At 43.8% G+C, this 19529-nt stretch overlaps 1 protein-coding gene across 8 annotated transcripts in view; it reads right to left on the reverse strand.

The window, feature by feature from the left end:
* Positions 1-19529, reverse strand: part of ncoa2 (nuclear receptor coactivator 2) — an 85890-nt gene that overhangs the window by 13813 nt on the left and 52548 nt on the right. For all 8 annotated transcript variants that reach the window (XM_015955256.3, XM_054751144.2, XM_054751149.2 and 5 more), the window contains 8 exons: positions 17077-17249; positions 12815-12918; positions 9427-9604; positions 8041-8229; positions 6230-6331; positions 5053-5193; positions 4046-4193; positions 12-1335 (listed from right to left, as the gene is read on the reverse strand). In XM_015955256.3, coding sequence (XP_015810742.3) covers positions 12-1335; positions 4046-4193; positions 5053-5193; positions 6230-6331; positions 8041-8229; positions 9427-9604; positions 12815-12918; positions 17077-17249 — 2359 coding nt within the window. The remainder of the gene's footprint in view (positions 1-11; positions 1336-4045; positions 4194-5052; positions 5194-6229; positions 6332-8040; positions 8230-9426; positions 9605-12814; positions 12919-17076; positions 17250-19529) is intronic.

Here is a 19529-nt window from a genome sequence, read left to right on the forward strand (position 1 = left end):
CAGACACTCACCTGCTCCACGTGGTCGTAGCCTGGGTCTTGCTTCTCCACCTTGACCGTTGAGGGTTTGACCTCTTCGACCTTCACTTCCCCGGGCTCCAGCTTAGGGACCTTGTCCTTCAGTACAGTGTCATCCTTATCCAGTAGATAGCGCAGCAGCGCGTTGTCCTTCTTCTTAGGGCTCAGCGGCTCCTGCTTGGGAGTTATTTCCACCCCGGACGCTGTGCTGCCAGCCCCCTGTAACTGGTCCTGGCCCAGTTCTTTGCCGGTGGCCTCAGCGGTGAGTTTGGCCAGGTCTACGGGGGACGTGCTGTTCTGCAGCAGCTGGTGGAGGATTTTGTGTTTTTCTTTGAGGGATGTTCCGTGAGTGCTCCCTGCTGCGTGGCCGCCTCGGACCCCTGCTCCGGCCAGCTCCTTCCCCTCCACTCCTGCGCCGGGGGACAGCGGCGTCTCCAGGGGTTCTGGCTTGGTGGTGAGCAGCTGCAGCAACTTGGTGTGACCCTTGTTGTCAGGCACGCGGCTGTGAGCGTCATGGCCCTCGAGCACACCCTCCCTCTCCTCCTTGGGCTCTGCTGCGTTGCTTTCAGATTGGGGCTGGGGGTGTCCCTGACTCACCTCAGGATGAGGTCCGAAGTCTCCACCACTGGTGTTTACTCCAAATTTTGACAGCGGGTGAGCGCTGACCCCCGACACCGGGGTGATGCTAGTCGGAGAGACTAGCTTCTGGTCTGCAGAGGCCAGTGTGTGCCCATGGCCGACTCCGTGACACTCGCTGAGGGCCTGCAGAGCCGTCAGAGAGCTGCTAGTGTAGCTGTTGGAATGAGTGCTGCTGCTGCTACTGCCTGCACTCCCAGGCCCCACACCACACATACCCACCGGAGAGGGAGAGTGCAGACCGCCGGCTACACGTGGGCTGCCTGCGCCCCCAGGGCTAACACGGTGCCTGGGGGACAGCATAGAGTTCTGCTGAGGCGGGTGGGGCCCCCCAGCCGGACTAGGGCTTGCGCGAGAAGGGCTGTTCATCCTCCAGTTAGGGCCCTGCTGTGGTGGCTGCATGCCCCCGGTGTAGTTGTGTGATGGGGGACAGCCAAAGCGGTAGCCTTGCATATGGCCCCCCATGGCCGCTGGTTCTCTGGGACCAGCGGGACCCGGTGGGGAGAAAGGCGTGCTGTTGCTGCTGATAGTAGTGTCTTGGCCCTGAGGTCCTAAACCCGGCACGCTGCCCGGTGTTGGTGGAGTCATGGAGGGGGTGGAGGAGTTCATCGGTTTGGGAGTCATCCCCGTCTCCTGGTTTCCGGGACAAACGTCCTGACCCATTCCACAGACCTGCTGCTCCCTGCACAGACACACACCGTCCGTTTAATTAGTGTTTGAAAACTTTTCAATCTAAAATAAAAATAAACAAGACAAATATTAAAGCTGACCTTTTTTATTCTAATAAAATAACTCTGTTGTGCTTTTGGACGTAGAGACGGATCAAAGTAAGATGCTACTATTAAATCTGAACAACAACGTTTTCAAAGTGCCAGAGCACACATGAACGAGCTCACTAAAGTATAAATCCAGTGTGTCGTGGATCACAAGTCAAATACTAACTAGCAGCACAATATTCACCATTTCACAAACTGTGTGTATGGGGGCAGCTTTCAAACTCTATAAACTGACAATTTCAACAGAAACCCCTAAAAGTGTAGCTCAGATTGAAGTTACACATCTCCAACATCTTCTGGTGTAAAGTAATAACTCCATGAGGGATTTTGTGTCTTTGGCGCTTAAACCTTTAAGACCTGCCATAGAACAAGTTCACCAGAACTTCTATTTACATTTTTACATGCTGTGGTGCCATTATTTGGAGTATTTCAACTTTCTATACATCAATATAACCCTTACTTTCTAAATTTTAATTATATAAATGTAAAATGTTCATAGCAACAACATATTTTACTGAAAAATGCAATCATCTGTGCAGAAATTGAAAATCGTTATTTGTTTTTACACATATTTTTCATTATACAGAAATGCCACAGCTTTATCCCTCAAAATTGTCGATGGAAAAAAGTTTCACACAATCCTTTCAAATAACCACAAATTTATTTGAAGTGCCTCCATAAAATAGTTTCTGAGATACACTCATTTATATAAACTAACAAAAACGAAAACATAAATAATAATAATTAGCAGGAGTCTAACATGATAATGTTGAATATTTGTAGCTAATTTTTCTGTAGTATACAGTTTTCCTTTTCTCTTACTAATAATAATAACAATAATAAAGAATATTGCATGAATGCATACGTGAGGAAACTGAAAGTGAAACTTAAACATCACCCGGCGCTGTAATGGCATCAGCTGGTTCGAGGAGGGAGGATGTACCGTTTAGGCGGGTCCGTGAGTCGTCTAAATGTTTGCAGTGGTGTGTGTGTCAGGAGTTTGTAGTGGGTGTGTGATGTGTGTAGGATGTGTTTGTCTAAATGTATTATTGCAAAAAAGCACAAGAAAGACTGGGACTACAAAGAACTACAATTCGCGGGAAAATGACGTCATAGGTAATTGGGTGAGTGATAATCATGTGACAGTGTGTGTGTGTGTGTGTGTGTGTGCGCGTGAGCCAAAGGTTTACTCATTGTAGGTCATTCACATGTGAGGTTATGACATGAATGCGTATTTAGGTTTTATGGGTTTTATGAATGTGTAGATTGGTTGGGTTTAGAGATTTTAGTGCCGGCTGCTTCACAACGCTGTCTCAAATTGCCCCTCGGGGACTCATAAAGTTGTCTTGAGTCTTGAGTCAGTTCACGTCGACAACGTGATGATGATGTTTATTCTAGCGCGTGAAGCCCTGTGAGCTGCAGATCAGTACGAAACGGCGTCTGTGTCTGAATGAAAACGCTTTTCTTATTTGCGCATTTTGGTCATCATCAGAAATATGCAGCGCTCTGGGACGTGTTCAGTGTGCGAGATTTAAATTTAACTCCTCCACTTTAATATGCAAAAAAATGTTGTTCTATCTTACATAGTTTCCGTTCTACAAGCATTTGAACGCAGATATGCAAATGGGAGCGTCGGCGCTCCCGCCGGTCTTAAAGGGTTAATTTTACAGTCAACAGCAGGCTTTTCAGTTATAAGCTTGTACATTTATATTTATCGTACACACGAGTGGGGTCAAGTGAGTTTTAATTTATATCAGTGTTTCTCAACCCTGGTCCTCAGTGCCCACTTATCCTGCATGCTTTTTCCACGCTGCCGTTTCCAACAGCATCGTTTCTCTGCTGCCACACACCTGACTTAAATGAATGAGTGATTAACAGGCTTCTGCAGCACGTGATGTCACCCTAACGAGGCAATGCAAATATGTGAACCAGGTGTGCTGTAGCAGAGACACTGAAAACATGCAGGACGGGGGGGCGCTGAGGACCAGTGTTGAGAAACACTCATTTATATTGTGCATTGTTGTTATGTCGGTGCTAAATAAACATTTTCATGGTTTTGTAACAGATTCATTGCAATGCCTTGATTTTAGAGTGTTTAGTAAACATCGTAGCCTTAAACGCCATGGTTCTATTTATTGACAAAATAATTTATTTCGGTTTTCGGTTTCGGTCAATAATTTTCCTTTCGATGCACCCCTAATTTTTTCGCAAATTCTGTTTTTTCTGTTTTCCACATTTCCGTTATTCCCATATTTATTAACCTAAAAAGTGTCTAATTATAAAGTGATACAATAATAATAATTTAGCTTGCAAGATGTTCTCGTTTCGACGTTTAAGAAAGACAAAAAACAAGCGGAAGAGAGAAAGTGGTGGTCTGTGTTTATGCCTATAGTTCAATAAAGTTCTTGTCCTCTAATTACCGTATCATGATGTATTTTTTTTCTCGGGCCTGAAAAGATTTACCGATATTACCATAAAAGGTATGCTACGAGCCACGCCTACTGATGAATTTTAACAAAACCAACACAAGAGGGAATCCCGGTTCTTCGGGGCAACAACGAGCTAAAACATGCAACGAAGATGAAGTTGTGACTAAATTGTAGATCTGAGACATACCTCTGTAGGATGTGCAGGGACATGTAGAGCTGGGGTTCGTTGGTGGCGGCTGAACGCACCAGTTTGCTCTTGGTGTGAGCAGAAACCATGGTTCCATCAGAGAGCGAGAACCGGTAGATTGGACTGAACGCTTGGCCGTGTCGAAGCACTGAAGACACATCAACCCTCACATCAGCAAATACATTTAAAAAGGCTTTTTTACCATTAATTTATAAACAACTGCTTTCATTTTTCCACTAACACAAGATGAGGAGATGAATTAAGGCTTTTACTGACGATGTGCAGGAATGGGCCTCCTTTTCTAGACCTGCAGTTCACCCAGGCAAACTGTCGATCTACTTCAAGGGGCAAATCCTCACTGATGGCAGCCCTTCCAAACATCAATGCTTGGATTTTGTGAGAATATGAGTTTATTTTTAAACCCCAGCTTTCTAATTGGGTGCGTTTCCTGGATAAGGATAAGTTTTGTTCCCAGAGTAACTTAATTCTGACTTTATGCTCCATCATGCTGGAAAAGGCATCGACAAAGTGCTCTTGAGTGGATTAGAGGAGTTCCTCTAGGATGATGGTTGGTTACCATTCTTTATTATGGCTGTGTTCAGACAGCTCCTTTTCTGGATGTCCCAAACAATCAGGAAAGGAATTCATCAGATAAAAATGACTTTTTCCCAGACCTTAGCAGTCCAAACACTAGACTGTTAGCAGAATATCAGTTGGTCTGATGTTTTTCCTGAATAGAAGTGACTTTTTTGCATCCCCTTTTTGTGCAAAACAATGAAGACTAAAGATAAATGAACCAAGAACTACAAGCCAAATATAGTTCTGGGGAAAAGTTAGACCCCACAATTAAGCTTTAGAAGAAAGGAAATAGCTTCAAAATGGGGCTTGACTTGCTAAACCTCTGATTGTAGTGGCACCTAATGAATCATATTTATATCTAAAACTCTTGTAATTAATTATCCTTCTGGATTAGAGTAAAAAAAAAGTGTTTTTGTTATTTTTATTACCTTCCTGCTGGTGTCGCTTGGCAAAAGACATTTCTCCGTCGTTTTGTAGATGAAACCTCTGGATGCAGCGTCTTACCAGGTCTTCCCAACCCGGCTTCATGGACGCTCGGAGCAGACTGGTATCCAGGGATGTTATCTTACCTAAAAGCAAAACATCATCCAAGAGTCAGACAGAAAATATTCATTAAGATAAATGCGTAGAATCTGCTTTTAGATTAATTGTTCGACGAGCATCGCTACATGAGATTAGACGGTAAAAACTGTGGTTTGACACCAAACAGGTGGTGAGATTCCTGTAACAAAGCACAAGCTTAACATGTACACCCAGGTTACTTGTGTCAACACACAGTCTCACTTCCACTAGTACCTCACGTAAGAGCAATTTCAAACGGAAGCAATGGTGCCTTTGAAGGGCTGACAAACACACTTGTGTTTGAATGACAGCTACAGGGACAGACCTGTCATAACACTGTTAACAGGAGCCTTTCCAAGCCATCTATCACGTGTTTTCACCGTGGAAGCTGTAGAAGCAGCATCAACACTAATATGGCGTTGAGCTAAATTCTATGATTAAAAATAAAGACTCATACTGTGAGTCTTGAACAGCACAAATTATTATAATTGTCTGGATCTGCGTGGAACTAACAGACAGCCAAATAAGCAGAGGCTTACAAACATGCACACCTACTGGAGTCTGTGTGGGAAAAGACAGGAAATAACTATATGTCAGTGACTAACTCGGAGTGAGTGTGTGTGTGTGATGTGTGTGTGAGTGTGTATACCACACAGACGGCATTGGTAAATCAAAGAGCAGGTGAAACAACTGTGTCATTCTATGTGCCAGTGATCAAACTGGTATTTTACCTCTCAGTGTGCAGACAGGAGTGGGAAGCTAACACAACTAGCTTCAATCCTAGGGGGTCTTTACAGAGGATGTAATAATTTTTAAATGCCTAAGTGCTGTGTGAGGTGATTTATGGGTGAGAGATTTGGGAAAGGATGCTGCTGCAAGTTAGCGAACCACCGTAATATCCTTTTAAACATGGATTTTTAAAAATCCAAATAGCTAAATGTGTGGAAAGCAAAGGTGCAAGTTAAAACTACTGGTTAATTTCTGCTATTTTTGTTCTCTGCTGGATTTATTTGCAGTTCCGGCTCATCTGAGTGGTTGTTGTACCTTGCAGGTCCTGGCGTGTAGTGAAGCTCTCATGTGTGGGAAGCATGGGCCTTTCCTTGGTGGGAACCCTCCGCGCCACGCAGATCAGGCACGACTGGAAGTCTGAGGAGGGAACGGGGCGGAGGGCCGACAGGATGGGTGGAGAAGACAAAAGAGAAGGTGGAGGATAAAACAAAGAGGACAGGAGAAGATGAAGGGAAGAGTAAGAGGGGAGGACGTGGGCGTGAGGGATAGAGGCAGAGGGAGGGAGTGATAATGAAATGCATGTTATTCCCAGGCAGCATAATTAATACAGTTATTAATGAGCACGGGGATCAGGGCTCCGCTCCTTTCACGAGGAACTGCTATTGCTGGCAAGGGAAATGATGTTAGTGTGACCTTTGAGGAGGTGTGTGTCTGTCGCTGCATGTGTGTGTGTGTGTGTGTGTGTGTGTGTGTGTGCATCTCTGCCTGGTTTCACTATCGTTTCACAGAGATGACACCTTCCTCCCGTCATCGCTCCAAAATGCCACTCAATGCCTGTGAAATTTACATCTCCAACTCAGCGGCTTCTGCTGCCCCAAAAGGTCAAAAGGCTAACATTTTCTGTGACAACTCTCCTGTTCTGAATTGTAAACAGACCCCCCCATGGGTGGTCCGGTTATCATAATTATTCATTTTCCTCACTTCCTCCCTCGTGTTTCCGTCTGGGGCTGAACAAATCCCTGCACCTGTAACCGCTGATGGAGCCTTCCTCCAACACAGGAAGCAGCCAGCTGAGGGTTAGCGTGGAGAGCTAACTGCTTTCATTTAACCAAAGATGCTTATTAAAAATATTTGAAGTGCTTCACATAATTATGATTTACAGAGAAATTAAACCAACATCTGAGGCAACTAAAACATAGAAAAAGTCCAGCGATGTCAGTTTTTTATCCTCATGAGCCAAAATTGGTTTTCAACTTCATATCTGTAGATCATCTGAACACCCCATACCAAAGGGTCCACGACACACAGAGGGGCTCCGACCCCATCTTTAGAGTCAGTGTTCTTGTACGTGTAAAGGTGCCGGTTTGGCACGGTTCTGATGCAGACCGGAGCTCAGTCTGCAGTCACTCGGCCGTTTTAACTCTCTGCTTCAAAATGAATAATGTATACGAGTCTGCCAGATACTGAAGTTGCAAATTTCCGATGACAAGATAAGGAATCAGTAGGTGAGCTAGCTGCAAAAGGCAACAACCCCCCACCCCCCCCACCCCCCATTTGCTTTTTAAACAGTGAGGCCTAGATTATACTGGATTATACCAGTGTAATCTACCAGCTTTCTGTCAGGAAGTTTACTGCTAAATAAAGATACAGTTATTCAGCATCCTTAAAATTGGGACGAATCTAAAGCTCCAACATGCAAAGCAACACACTCAACTTCCCCATTCCCATTCTTGAACCAGAACACGACAGAGTAACTTAGACGTGGACAAATGACGAACAAAAGCTTAAGTTTGACCTAAAATACTGCAGAAGAACAGTATCTGCCACCTAGCAGTCGGAGTTTTAATTGCACCACGTGTGTAAACTCTCAATAAAAACTCAATACACTGCTTTTGAATATTGATTCTGTATCATAAGAAATATTGTGACATTTTTAGTGAATCGACATTTTCTTACACCTCTGTTTACTATTAAGTAACAGTTACAATTACAATAAAATGTCCAGGAACTGTTCAAAGTGTTTTCTATACATTTGAAAATGAAACTTCATAAGGTCACTACTTTGCTGCCATCTGATCCTGCAACGCTGTTTCTTCTACACACCACCTCCCTCCTCCCCCCCTTACCGTCTCCCTCCTCCTTGATGGACTTGGGTTCTGAAACAGCAAAACACTGCATGGTCTCATATTTCTGCTGCTGGGACTCATGCTCGTGCGCCTCCTCCTGGTTCTCGCTGTGAGGGTTGACGAGCATTCGGCAGTTGAACGTGTGGCTGTTCCTCCTCGGACCCTCGCTGGACCACGGGACACCGTTGACTGCCGGGGGGGGGGGGGGGGGGACACAAGACATTTACAACGAGGCCTCTAGGGAGTTTTGTTTGACAAAAATTTCCTGCGACTAAAACTGAACAGCCAGAATATGGGAATTTGCAGAGAGTCAGCCAAGAGAGGCTATCATGCTGCAAGTGAGAGACGTAATGAGACTAGGACAGAGAAGAGCGCAAAGAGGCGAGCTGTTGCTGGGTAGAGATCAGTCGTAATGAGCAGTTGGAATCCAGAGCCATCTATCCACGGCAATGCATCACAGCCAGACCTCCATATGCATGTCCTCTAAAAACATCACCACCGATCTTTCTTCTCCTCTCCCAACACTTAGGGAGGCTAAAGGAGCACACTTCCCTTGCGCGCACACACACACACACACATACACACACACACGATGAAGACAGTCCAACTCATTTCATTCGAGCAATCTCCCATCACGCTCCATCTGGTTTGTGATCTCATTCTGTGCATTGATAATCTCCCAGTATCTGGGACGCAGCCCAGTGATCCTTTCCAGGGTACTCTGCTTGGTGCTGCTCTACCTACCCAGATGACTCAAGCCTCAATCCAGAGCAACAACAGGGAAGGACTTAGGTCTCCTGTTGGGCGAGGAGAAGATTCAGAGGGAGGGTAAGAGTAGGAAAGGTAAAGAAAACGAGGGGAGCATGGCTAAACTACACGGGAGAGTGATTTCCATGGGTGGGCTAAAGAGTGAGAATGTGAGAACATGAAAATGGGAAATGGATGAGGGAGGCGTGGCAGAGAAGGAGTGAAGAGGAAGGAAGGGCATGAAACGCGAATATAGGAAGAGCACGATGCTGCTGACACGGGAGAGAGGCCTAAAAAAAGGAAGTTAATTAGCTGAAAAGGGAGAAAGGAAGAGGAGAAGAGCGAGAGCAAATGTCTGGGCTGAGCTTTTGCTAAAGAGGAAAAACGACCTATAGCTTTCATCCTCACACAGCCAAGGCAGATTCAACCACGCAGCAGTTTAGCTGTAAAAAGTCCAATTAAAACAACATTTGCTGTTAAATGTGACATTCAGGGAGAAAAACAAAGGAGGTGATGCAAGGAGGAGGGCATGCATGTGAAGAAACCAAACACAAAGTGTGACGGCGCTTCAGAAGCTGAGAGGTAGAAAAACAAACGAGCGAATGTTGGAAGGGGTGGGCGAAAAGCTTCAGGGCTAACCGAGAGACTTAGGCAGCAGGTTCTTGATGAACTCGGCGTGATCTCCGACGTGCAGCACGCTGTACACGCTGGTGTTCATCAACTCCTCCTGGTTGTAGCGCAGGTACTGGGTCACGTTCTCAGACACAAACACGATGTTCCCCTCCATGTTCACCACAAAGAAGAACCCGTCAAGGGCCTGCAGAGGGGGAAAAATATAGCTGAATGCATTTCTGTATAACTGAAACTCTGGCAAAAGTCTGAGCAACTGCAAAGAGGGTGATTAATTCACCGAGTGCTGGGTACACACACAGCACTCCCGGAAGGCTTAAGCACCAGCGCAGAGCTGATAGAGAACAGGATAAACGCGTGTGCTGGCAGAGATTGGAGGATGTGAAGGAGAAGTGCCTAATTGAAAGAATACAGCCCCAGGTCAGCTATTACACACAAGATGGTGTCAATTAGGCCATCAGATCACCCAAAGCCCTTAGAGGAGACGACTGGTGCCTGCAAAGCTGTGAAAACCGCTGTCAAAATAAAACATTTTCTAAACGTCTGTCCCTTAAGTCTGCTTTAAATCAGCCTAAACTCAAACTCTGCACATATATTTATTCCTGTGAAGACCCCTTTACTGTACCTGCGACGCCTTAAAGAATCAATAATCACGGGCTGGGCTAAACTCCTAAATCACGTCCGAGATTATGTCCAAACAGGGAGTTTAAAACAGAAAATGAACTTAAAGACATCTCAGTGCATTAACTAGGACAGTTCCAAAATGAAAGTGTGTGTGTGTGTGTGTGTGTGAGGAAGGAACCTGGACTGACCAGAACAAACTCAGCAGTGCCAACTCTCATCTTTCTCCAGACAACATTGCACAATTGTGTTAGCCAATACTTTCATTTAGCACTCGCTAAAAATACACTAGAGAGATGACTTAAGCCAATACAAGTCAGTGTACATACTCGATGCATGGTATCGATTCAACTACACACTGACCCAAAGTCTTGATGGGACTCTATAATACTTCTACAATAAACTGAGTGTTTAACTAGTGATACAGACATTTGGTGTATTTTTCGTACATTTTTAACGAGAATGAAATTCGTTAATTTGGTGCTTTTAAAATGACGCTGAACCATTATTTTTCCAGGGGTGAAATGATGGAACTACAATGACTTTTAAAAACAAGGGCTAAATTCATACGTTTGAATTTATTGTGGATTTTCTCTTTTACGCATGGTCCAAACTCTACACAGATGTATAAATACTTACATGCACTCCCCTAAACGCTGTATTAAAGTTAAAGTCCCATTAGTTGTCACACACACAGGTGTGTGTGCGAAATTTGTTCTCCGCATTTGACCCATCCCCTGGGGGAGCGGTGAGCTGCAGACACAGCCGCGCTCGGGAACTATTTGGTGGTTTAACCCCCCAATCCAACGGTGAACCCCTTAATGCTGAGTGTCAAGCAGGGAGGCATTGGGTCCCATTTTTTCAAAGTCTTTGGTATGACCCGACCAGGAATCAAACCCTGATATCCCAGTCTCAGGGCGGACACTCTACCACTAGGCCACTGAGCTGGTATTAAGTGCTGCTGTAGTGTTATTACTTGATGAGGTCACAGCAAAGTTCCTGTTAGCGCTCACTGGATTGACCAAGACTAATCCAGGGTTTCTGTACGTGTTCAGAGTGTAAGGCTGATGGTATGAGTCAACTTTAGGAAAAAGGGTCAAGTCATGGGGCCCTGCCTAAGCAGAGAAGGCCAAACTTTGCACTCCACAGCCACTTGGGCCAGCTTCTCCAGGGGAATCCTATGATGTTCCAAGGCCAGGCAAGACATATTGTCTTTCCAACATGTCTTGGGTTTTCCCCTGGGTCTCCACCCAGTTGAATGCCCAGAACATTTCACAAAAGAGGCTTCCAGGAAACATCCTAACCAGACGCCCAAGCCACCTCAATTGGCTTCTTTCAATGTGGAGAAGCAGCGGATCTACTCAGAGCCTCTCCAGAATGACCGAGCTTCTCTAAGGCCCTTTTTACCAGACACTGTGCCGACAAATCAGCATAATACTACCGCAAAGGTGTGTCCTCTAAAACGCGCCATGCCAGCATGGACATCGTGAACTTTGCAGCAGTCGTTCCACGCCGATTGGTAGTAATATTGCGGTAATTGTCTTATAAACAGCAATGATGACTAGGCGCAACAGAGGGCAGAGTCATGGTCATAAGGGGGAGCTACTGCCGAGTTCTGGCCAGCAATAATATTGAAACTGAAAGTAAACATCTGCCAGCTCAGCTCTCTCTTCACCACGACAGACCAGTACAACGCCTGCATCATCGCAGACGCAGCACCAGGAGACCTCGTCCCTGACTCAGAGAAGGCATTCTTCCCCTTTTGACTCAAGACCACGGTCTCTGATTTGGAGGAGATTTTATTTAAAGGTTTATGTGTTTATCATTCACCATAAATTCAAACTTGTGAACCCAGTTATGGTTTTAAACCTTCGAGTTGTATAGTGCATAAAACGAAAAGACTTTCAATCAAATAACTAAATCCCCAAATGTCCACAATGCTGACTGCATATTTGTGATCAAATCATACCCTCACTTGTTTTTTAGAGATCTATAACTGCTGTCTAGTTATTTTACACCAGTCTGTGATCACACTAATGTTTCCTCACCGTCTTCCTACGTTTGCATGAAAAGTGGGCAGCAACAGGGCTTGGAGGAGGGTCATGGGGCGCGTGGGTGCGTTTCCTCCCAACAGTGAGCAGTAATGAGTCAGAGCTCACGGACGAAGAGACAGAGAGGAGCGGGTGTGAATGGCCTGTAGCTGTGTTTTGGGGCTGCTGACAGATGGGAAAGCTCGCAGGCTGCACCGGGCTATATTTAGCCGCGAGTTAGCATGTCGATTCAGTGACGCTGGACCAGGAGTGCTATAAATATTCCATGACAGAACAGATCTGGAGGCGAATGAAGTGAAGACGGGGAGGGAAAGAGATCTGAATAAGTAGGGAGAGGTGGGGGAGACAAGGGAGGGAGGAGATGGGTGAGGGGACAAGCTCAATGGACTGATTCATTCGAGGGGCTGTTGCTTTCCTTCCTATTATATGTAAGCACTTCAGTGGCCCTCCGCGGTACAACGAGGCCATTGCTCTGCTTGGTGATATACAGCCAATTGAGGGCAGATACAAGACGCTGGCGGCTTCGCCTCCATACAGCTACACTTGCTCATAAACACTACTGGCACATTTGGGGTTGTTCTCTATGGATGGCGGTCTTCATGTATCAATCATGATTGAAAGAGGGGAGCGGACCCTTCATGAGTGGTGGAGCGAACAGGGTGGGGGTTCTTCAGTCGGTGCAACACTTTATAACACATACAAGAAACTAAAGGCTCTCCACCCACCTCCAGCATCATTGGTCCCAAGGCATCTTTATCAATGACACTTTGGCCTGTTGATGAGACATCAGCTTTCTGTACCTCTTCTTCATTTGCTGCTGCTGCCTTTTCTGTTACCAAGGGAGCACATTGAGAAGGAAAAAAAAGAAATGAAATTAGGCAGGATCATGCGCACACAAAGCAAAAAACACCCAAAAAACTTCAAAAAAGGAAACACAAAGGATGTTTCCCATTTCCTCTAGAAATTGACTTTCAAGGGTCTGAAACGGCGTCTATCTGGTAAGAACGCAAACATTTGTGAAAACATGTGGCTGCGGCTCAAGCCCAAGCACAGTGAACAGGGTGAAAGGTTGTTTTTAAACGGAGTGTGTCGGAGCACACGGCCGCCGCACTCCTGACAGACACAGGATGGATTATGTTGTCTTGTGCAAAAAAATAATAAAAAACAACTAACATGGAACAGGGACAACGTGGAAAGAACTTATTTACAAAATACAAGAACAAGCTGTTCTCATGGAGCCAAACAGAAGAACATAATGTTATAGATGCAACACAAACAGTAAATGTTTACATTTTATCAATTGTTTGATCACTGGACCAGACGAGGGGACTCCTGACTCAATTAGAGGCCATATCATGGAAAATCCACTTTTTGGAGCTTTTTACCATGTAGTGTTATTTCCTCATGAAAAAAATATTATTTTTGGCTGTATTCATGCTTTTTCCTGTTTCAGCTGCAAATTTTGAGTTATTTTGAAAATCCTGTAAAGCGCCGCGGAAACTAGGGCTGGGCGATATGGCCTAAAATCAATATCACGATATATTGAGGATTTCACCTCGATAACGATAAATGGACGATAACTACAGGTACGTGCAGAAACAAAAGTTGTCCACTAGATGGGGCTGTCATGCCTATAATGTTGAGTCACATTTTTGCGTAACTCAAGGTGGCACAGCTTCTTAAAGGGACATGAACGTTGCCAACCTACACATACGTTTTCATTTCTTCAGGATCAGATTTATTGACTTGAAAATTTATCACGATAAGAGTCAGAAATTTCGATAACAATAAATTTTCCATTTATTGCCCAGCCCTAATAAAAACTAACCTCGTCATCAGGCCCTGCTGCTCTCCCAGAGGCTAGTCTCTGGTCTGAAACCCATCTCCTCTGGCAGGCACAGACTCTGTGGCTTAGGCGACCGGTGTCATGTAGCAGACTTAGTAGTCCAGTGGCTTGAGTGCTGAGCTGGCATATGGTTTAGCGCAGGTCCACATCGCAGTCTGAGCAGTAACTTTTGCTCTTCTCTTTTAGCTACACTTATGTTTGAAACCCTTTATTGGTAAACTTTTTTAAATATGAGGACTAATCTGTTTTTTTTATACTTTGTTTATTTAGCCAGTGTGAGTCCACGTGAGGTGAGCAGATCAAATCAACTAAAATGCTGTTTGGAAACGACCAAATTCAAAGATGTTTAGAGGCACAAATCTTTTTGCAGAAAATAATCAATAAAACTAAAATATAAACATTTGACCTGGCTAAATAAATGACTGCCACCACCACCGGGAGTCGAACCCACGTCAGCACAAAACTGAGATTGCAGACAGATGCCTAAACCACTGGATTACCACAGCCAATAGCACCACTGACTCGCCTACGACGCTGTTGTACGCACGTTTTATTGGAGCAGGCATGGGCGGAGTTTCACTGAAACAAAGCGTTTCATTTCCAGGTTGGGAAAATAACTCGTATTTAAGATAAATTTCATCAAAATAGAGCCAACTGTTTTATTTGATCATATACTGTGCCTACCTTGCTTTCAAAGGTTTAAAATAACATGATCTGGAACCTTTAAACTATGTTTCAAGTTTAAATCACAAATTACTGATATTATTTTACACAAATCTGTTTACGGTCAACAACAAAAGGGGCCTGGCTGCCTCAACAAGGATTTACATGATATTCAGCAAGGAACGAGTCACGCTCACGCCTGTAATTTACTAAGCTTGGGCTTAACCCAGACAGAATATTTAAGTGACGTTATCAAGGGTTGAAATGGTTGGGAACTCAAGATTTGACTTCCAGAACAAAGACTTCAAATAACTGATTATGCAGTTTTTACATGACAGGTAGATTTTTTTCTTTACACTTGTGTGCCTATGCATGTGACAGTGTTAATAAACACGCGAGGAGGCCTTATGTTCAGAGCGTAGGCTGTCCTACTTTCTGAGCCGACGATGAGATGTGGAATATGAGTGGGCTGTTGGGGCTGTTGGGGGGAGGCACATTTAACAAATACACCATGCCAAAAAAAAAAAAAAAAAAAAAAAAAAAAGACAAAGAGGGCTGACCATAAGGCGAAAAAATATTTGTGGTGCAAACCAAATCACTTCCTTCCCAATTTTTTTAATGTGTGAACGCTGACAAATGCAGGCCTCCCTCTGCTCTGTGGAATTGTAAAACACCCCCCCACAACCCAGACAAATATTCATCTCTTTCAGCATTAATGATGCGTGCACCAGCAGGACCTCTCCAAGCCCAGCGGGGCCCTGCAGACCAACACAGCTGCCCCGAATACAGACCCATCCGTCAGCGTCGCGGCCGCCTTCACCGCCTCTTTACAGAACCGTGGCACGGTGCCACAGATAGCAGGAGCAGTTGATCAATGAAAAGGACTGTGTATCACATTAACAACTACACAATATGCAACTAGCAAGACGTTTGCCGCACTGGATTTCCTCACGCCCAAATACAGTAACTTATTTGTGAAGTATTTCACCCTCGTTATACTTAACAGTACTACTTTCTGTATGCAAGCTACTGTATAACTCAACCAACAGCTCATAAAAATATGATGAGATTATGTTTTACTAAAGGTGTTCATTGGTAAGATGATGCATTGCGATACTTAAAGCTGCTAATCTTTGATAAGAAACACTGCAGCAGAAAATCAGGGTAATATTGCCGCCGCGGTCTGTCTTATGAAAAGCATTGTGGCGGCATGGTGATGCGGGAATACTGCAGCTTTTGTGCAGCCAAGCTTGATAGCCATATTACTGCAACGGCAGAGTTGTGAATGAAGATCAGACAAGGGAAAAACTAGGGCTGGGCAATATGGACCAAAACTTATATCTTGATATATTTTAGCTGAAGTCCGATATAAAAGTTAACTCCCTTCAAGCTGTCTTGAGAAATTGTATAGATAAATAAAAATCTGCTTCAAATATCTATCAACCTACCTACCTACCTGTCTACCTACCTATTCATCACAGTTAAGAACTGTTTGTCTAAAATCTCCCACAGGCACATTTATTTATTACATATTTATAATTAATGTAAAATAACTACATTTCCATCTAGAGCTGGCTCATATCCCATCATTCACAAGATTACCAGTAAACAATTTTTGTCCAGGAAAAAAATCTATCAGGTTAAACTAAATTTATGATGTATTTGCATCCTCCACACCGCTATGCTAAGCTGCTCGTATAGAAAAATAATCATTAGTTTATTAATCTACTAAATAGTAATTAGAATAACCGACTATTCGATAAAATTATCGACCGATTAATCGTTTTTGAAATACACCCGCGGCACTAGCCAGAACTTTTTTTTCTTTTCCTTTTGATTTCCGATAACGGCAGAGCTGACAGAACAAAAATACAAAGATGGTGGCGGCTCAGGAGTGTGAATTTTGCATCACATTACTTACGTTGCATAACAACAGACTCTCTGAGTCACACTAAACTAAATGACATCATCGAAAGATTCAAGCGCCTTGTTCTCCAGCTGCCATTTTTCCACAATGGGTCCAACTTTATTTTCAGTTTAATATTTAAACTTTTTAACTGTGTTTTTAAATTTATGACGGGGGAAAAAACGGCCTCTTCTCGCCATTTTCTATCAGATCAAAAAGAAAATGAGAGCCAAGTCCTTTAGGCCTGAGAAAAGGAAAAGTTGGCAGGTAAATGTGAGCAGCCTGGTGCTCTGGCTCTGAAAGGAAAAACAGCTCTGATTCACGATGGAGGGAGTGTTAAATCTACTGTGTTACTCTTTAATAACAAAATAAAGCTTTATTCCTGGACCAAATACCAAACCACGACAAAGTTGTCAAAAGTTGCGGTTTGCAGATGTAAAAGTTGACACACTTCGATATCAAATCCATCCAAACACTGAGCAAATTCAGACAATCCTAACAAGTGACCGAGTTACAAACAGAAAAAAGGAAACAACATCAAAGTGTAAAACACAACCAGTTGCTACTTGTACCTTGCTCCTTTATTTGTCGGATTTGTTTCACAGTTTCCTTCAGGATTGCACATTTGTCAGGCTTGAAATTGAAGTTGTCAATGTCGTTAAAGTTGGCGAAGATCAGCTCGGCGAGCTCTTCGATGTATTTGTTCTCGTGCTCGCGGTTGCGTTTTTCGTTGCTCCGCTTGGGACTATGAGAGAGAGAGTGAGAGAGAGAGAGTGAGAGAGAGAGAGAGAGTGAGAGTGAGAGTGAGAGTGAGAGAGAGAGAGAGAGAGAGAGAGAGAAAGGGAAATTAAAGCGGTGTTGAAATAATATCCAAGTAGGAAAACATATTCTTAAGTTAAATCAAAAGAAATCCATCAGAAGAGTTGTAAACAGCATCATACATGTTGTAGATATTGAACAACCTCAGTTCAGAGAAACTGATTATTTCTCCTAAAACAAACCTGCTAGCATCACCTTATCACCTGGTTCTGCTGCTCTGAGTTCCGGTTCTTCTGGAGTTCTGGACGTCCTATGGTTTTCCTGCTATGGTTTCCTGGATCGCTACGGATCGCTGTGGTTCGATGGGTTCTGGTCTGTTTCTGCTGATGGCTCTGGTTGCCTTCTCATCGTGGTCCCTGCCTGCGGATTTCGCTAAGTGGGATTACTATTTCCTGATTGGGTTATCGACTGACTATTCTTCTGTGTGGGGGTTTGCTTTTCCTCACTCCTGGTGCTTCAGTGCCTGAGAACTACCTCTGTCTTCCTCTGTGGAGTCCTCAGGGCCTCTAAGATTGTCCAACGCCTCGTGGACCTTGGAAAGGGGGGAGTTGTAACGTACCAAAAGGGTAGAGCCCTGCACTGGAGCCCTAGGCCCGGGGGTCAGCCCGGCCCTTGGGCCGGGCTTCGGGCTGACAACTGTGTAATTACCTCAGACACGGGCCGGGCACCTTTATTTTTAATCGAATTCATAAAAAAAAAAAACACTTGAACGAAGCAGCACCTGCCTGCTTCTCATGCACCGTTAGCTCAGTTAAGGTCTGTGTGGTTAACAAATGCGCCTATATAAACACATTCTCAAACTGCTGATTGAAACATGTGCCCCTATTCTAATATGCCATTTTATGTCTACTTTGATATGTCAGAAACCATTCGTTTATTCTCATGAAAACGGCAGCATTCTATTTTTCTGTGAATAAATTCGCTCTGCAGTTAAAAAGAAATACAACTGGAGAACGCATTTTCAGAGCGGCAGATTAAATTTACAAACGCTATATTAATTGGGGTGTTTATTTAATCTGCCGCTCTGAAAATGTGCTCTGCAGTTAGAAAATTATAATGCTGCTTTTTTTTCCTAATTGCACAAGAGTGCATTTTCAGAGCAGATTAAATTTACAAACGCATCCAATTAATATAGTGTTCGTAAATTTCATCTGCCGCTGGGAAAATAGTTAGAAAAAAAGCTGCATTGATTGCCGTTTTTCTTTCTTTTCTTTTATTTTTTTACTGCAGAACCCTTCTCACAGATAATTAGAATGCGGAGCATTCTATCACGCTAAAACATTATGAAAGGTAAAAAAAAAAAAGTCGGGCTCGTGTCGGGCCAGAGAATCCTGAAAACCTTTTCGGACCGGGTTGGGCTGGGGCTCCACCTCCTCGGGCCGGGCTCAGATTTTAGGCCCGTGGAGGGCTTTACAAAAGGGTAAATTTTCACCTACATATTGACCAACATAATAACCTTTCATGGCAACACCATCTGGACTCCCAAAACAAACCTTTGCTCACTTATTGTTCCTCAACGCAGATATAAACATTTTCCCTCATGATTCCTGCACTCCCTGCGCCAAAGCCAGACGTCCACATTCGTCACTCTGAATAAGCGAAGACTCCATTATTTTACAACTCGTAAGCTTACAATAATCATGTGTGACGAATGAACACGATGTTTACATCAAATGTTTGAATAACCTGTGCTTAAATCAATGAATTTGAAATTAGTATTGCTCTTACAATGATCCATTTATATCACAAATCAGTATGTGTTTGATTTAACAAGTTAATCATTGTTTACACTCATACACATTACAATAAGATACATATTAAGGTTAACATGCACTTTACATAAGAGTTTTAAAGATTCTTATTCACAGTGTTAAGAGTTTTGTATCTGAAGGAAGGCGTGGCTTTCTGAGGGATGTTGGTAAATACTCAGAAACGTGTCAAACTCTGAATGGCCAAACTTGGTCAGAAATCATAACAAACTAGTTTAATAAAACAAGAATTACTTCCCAAGTAATTCAGTTTCCAGCTGACCCTCGAACCGGCCAAATCGGGAAGAAGCATGTTTGAAACCAACTCCTTTGACCTCCTGTCAAAAGACTTTCTGCGACGCTGCAAGCTGATACAGCCAGACAGCTCTTTCCAGAGCTACTTCACCTCTCAAACATCCACCTTAGATGCGAATAAGCATTCCAGCGTTCGACCTTCA

The sequence above is a fragment of the Nothobranchius furzeri genome, chromosome 7 (assembly GCF_043380555.1).
Source record: "Nothobranchius furzeri strain GRZ-AD chromosome 7, NfurGRZ-RIMD1, whole genome shotgun sequence".
NCBI classification, from domain to species: Eukaryota; Metazoa; Chordata; class Actinopteri; order Cyprinodontiformes; family Nothobranchiidae; genus Nothobranchius; species Nothobranchius furzeri.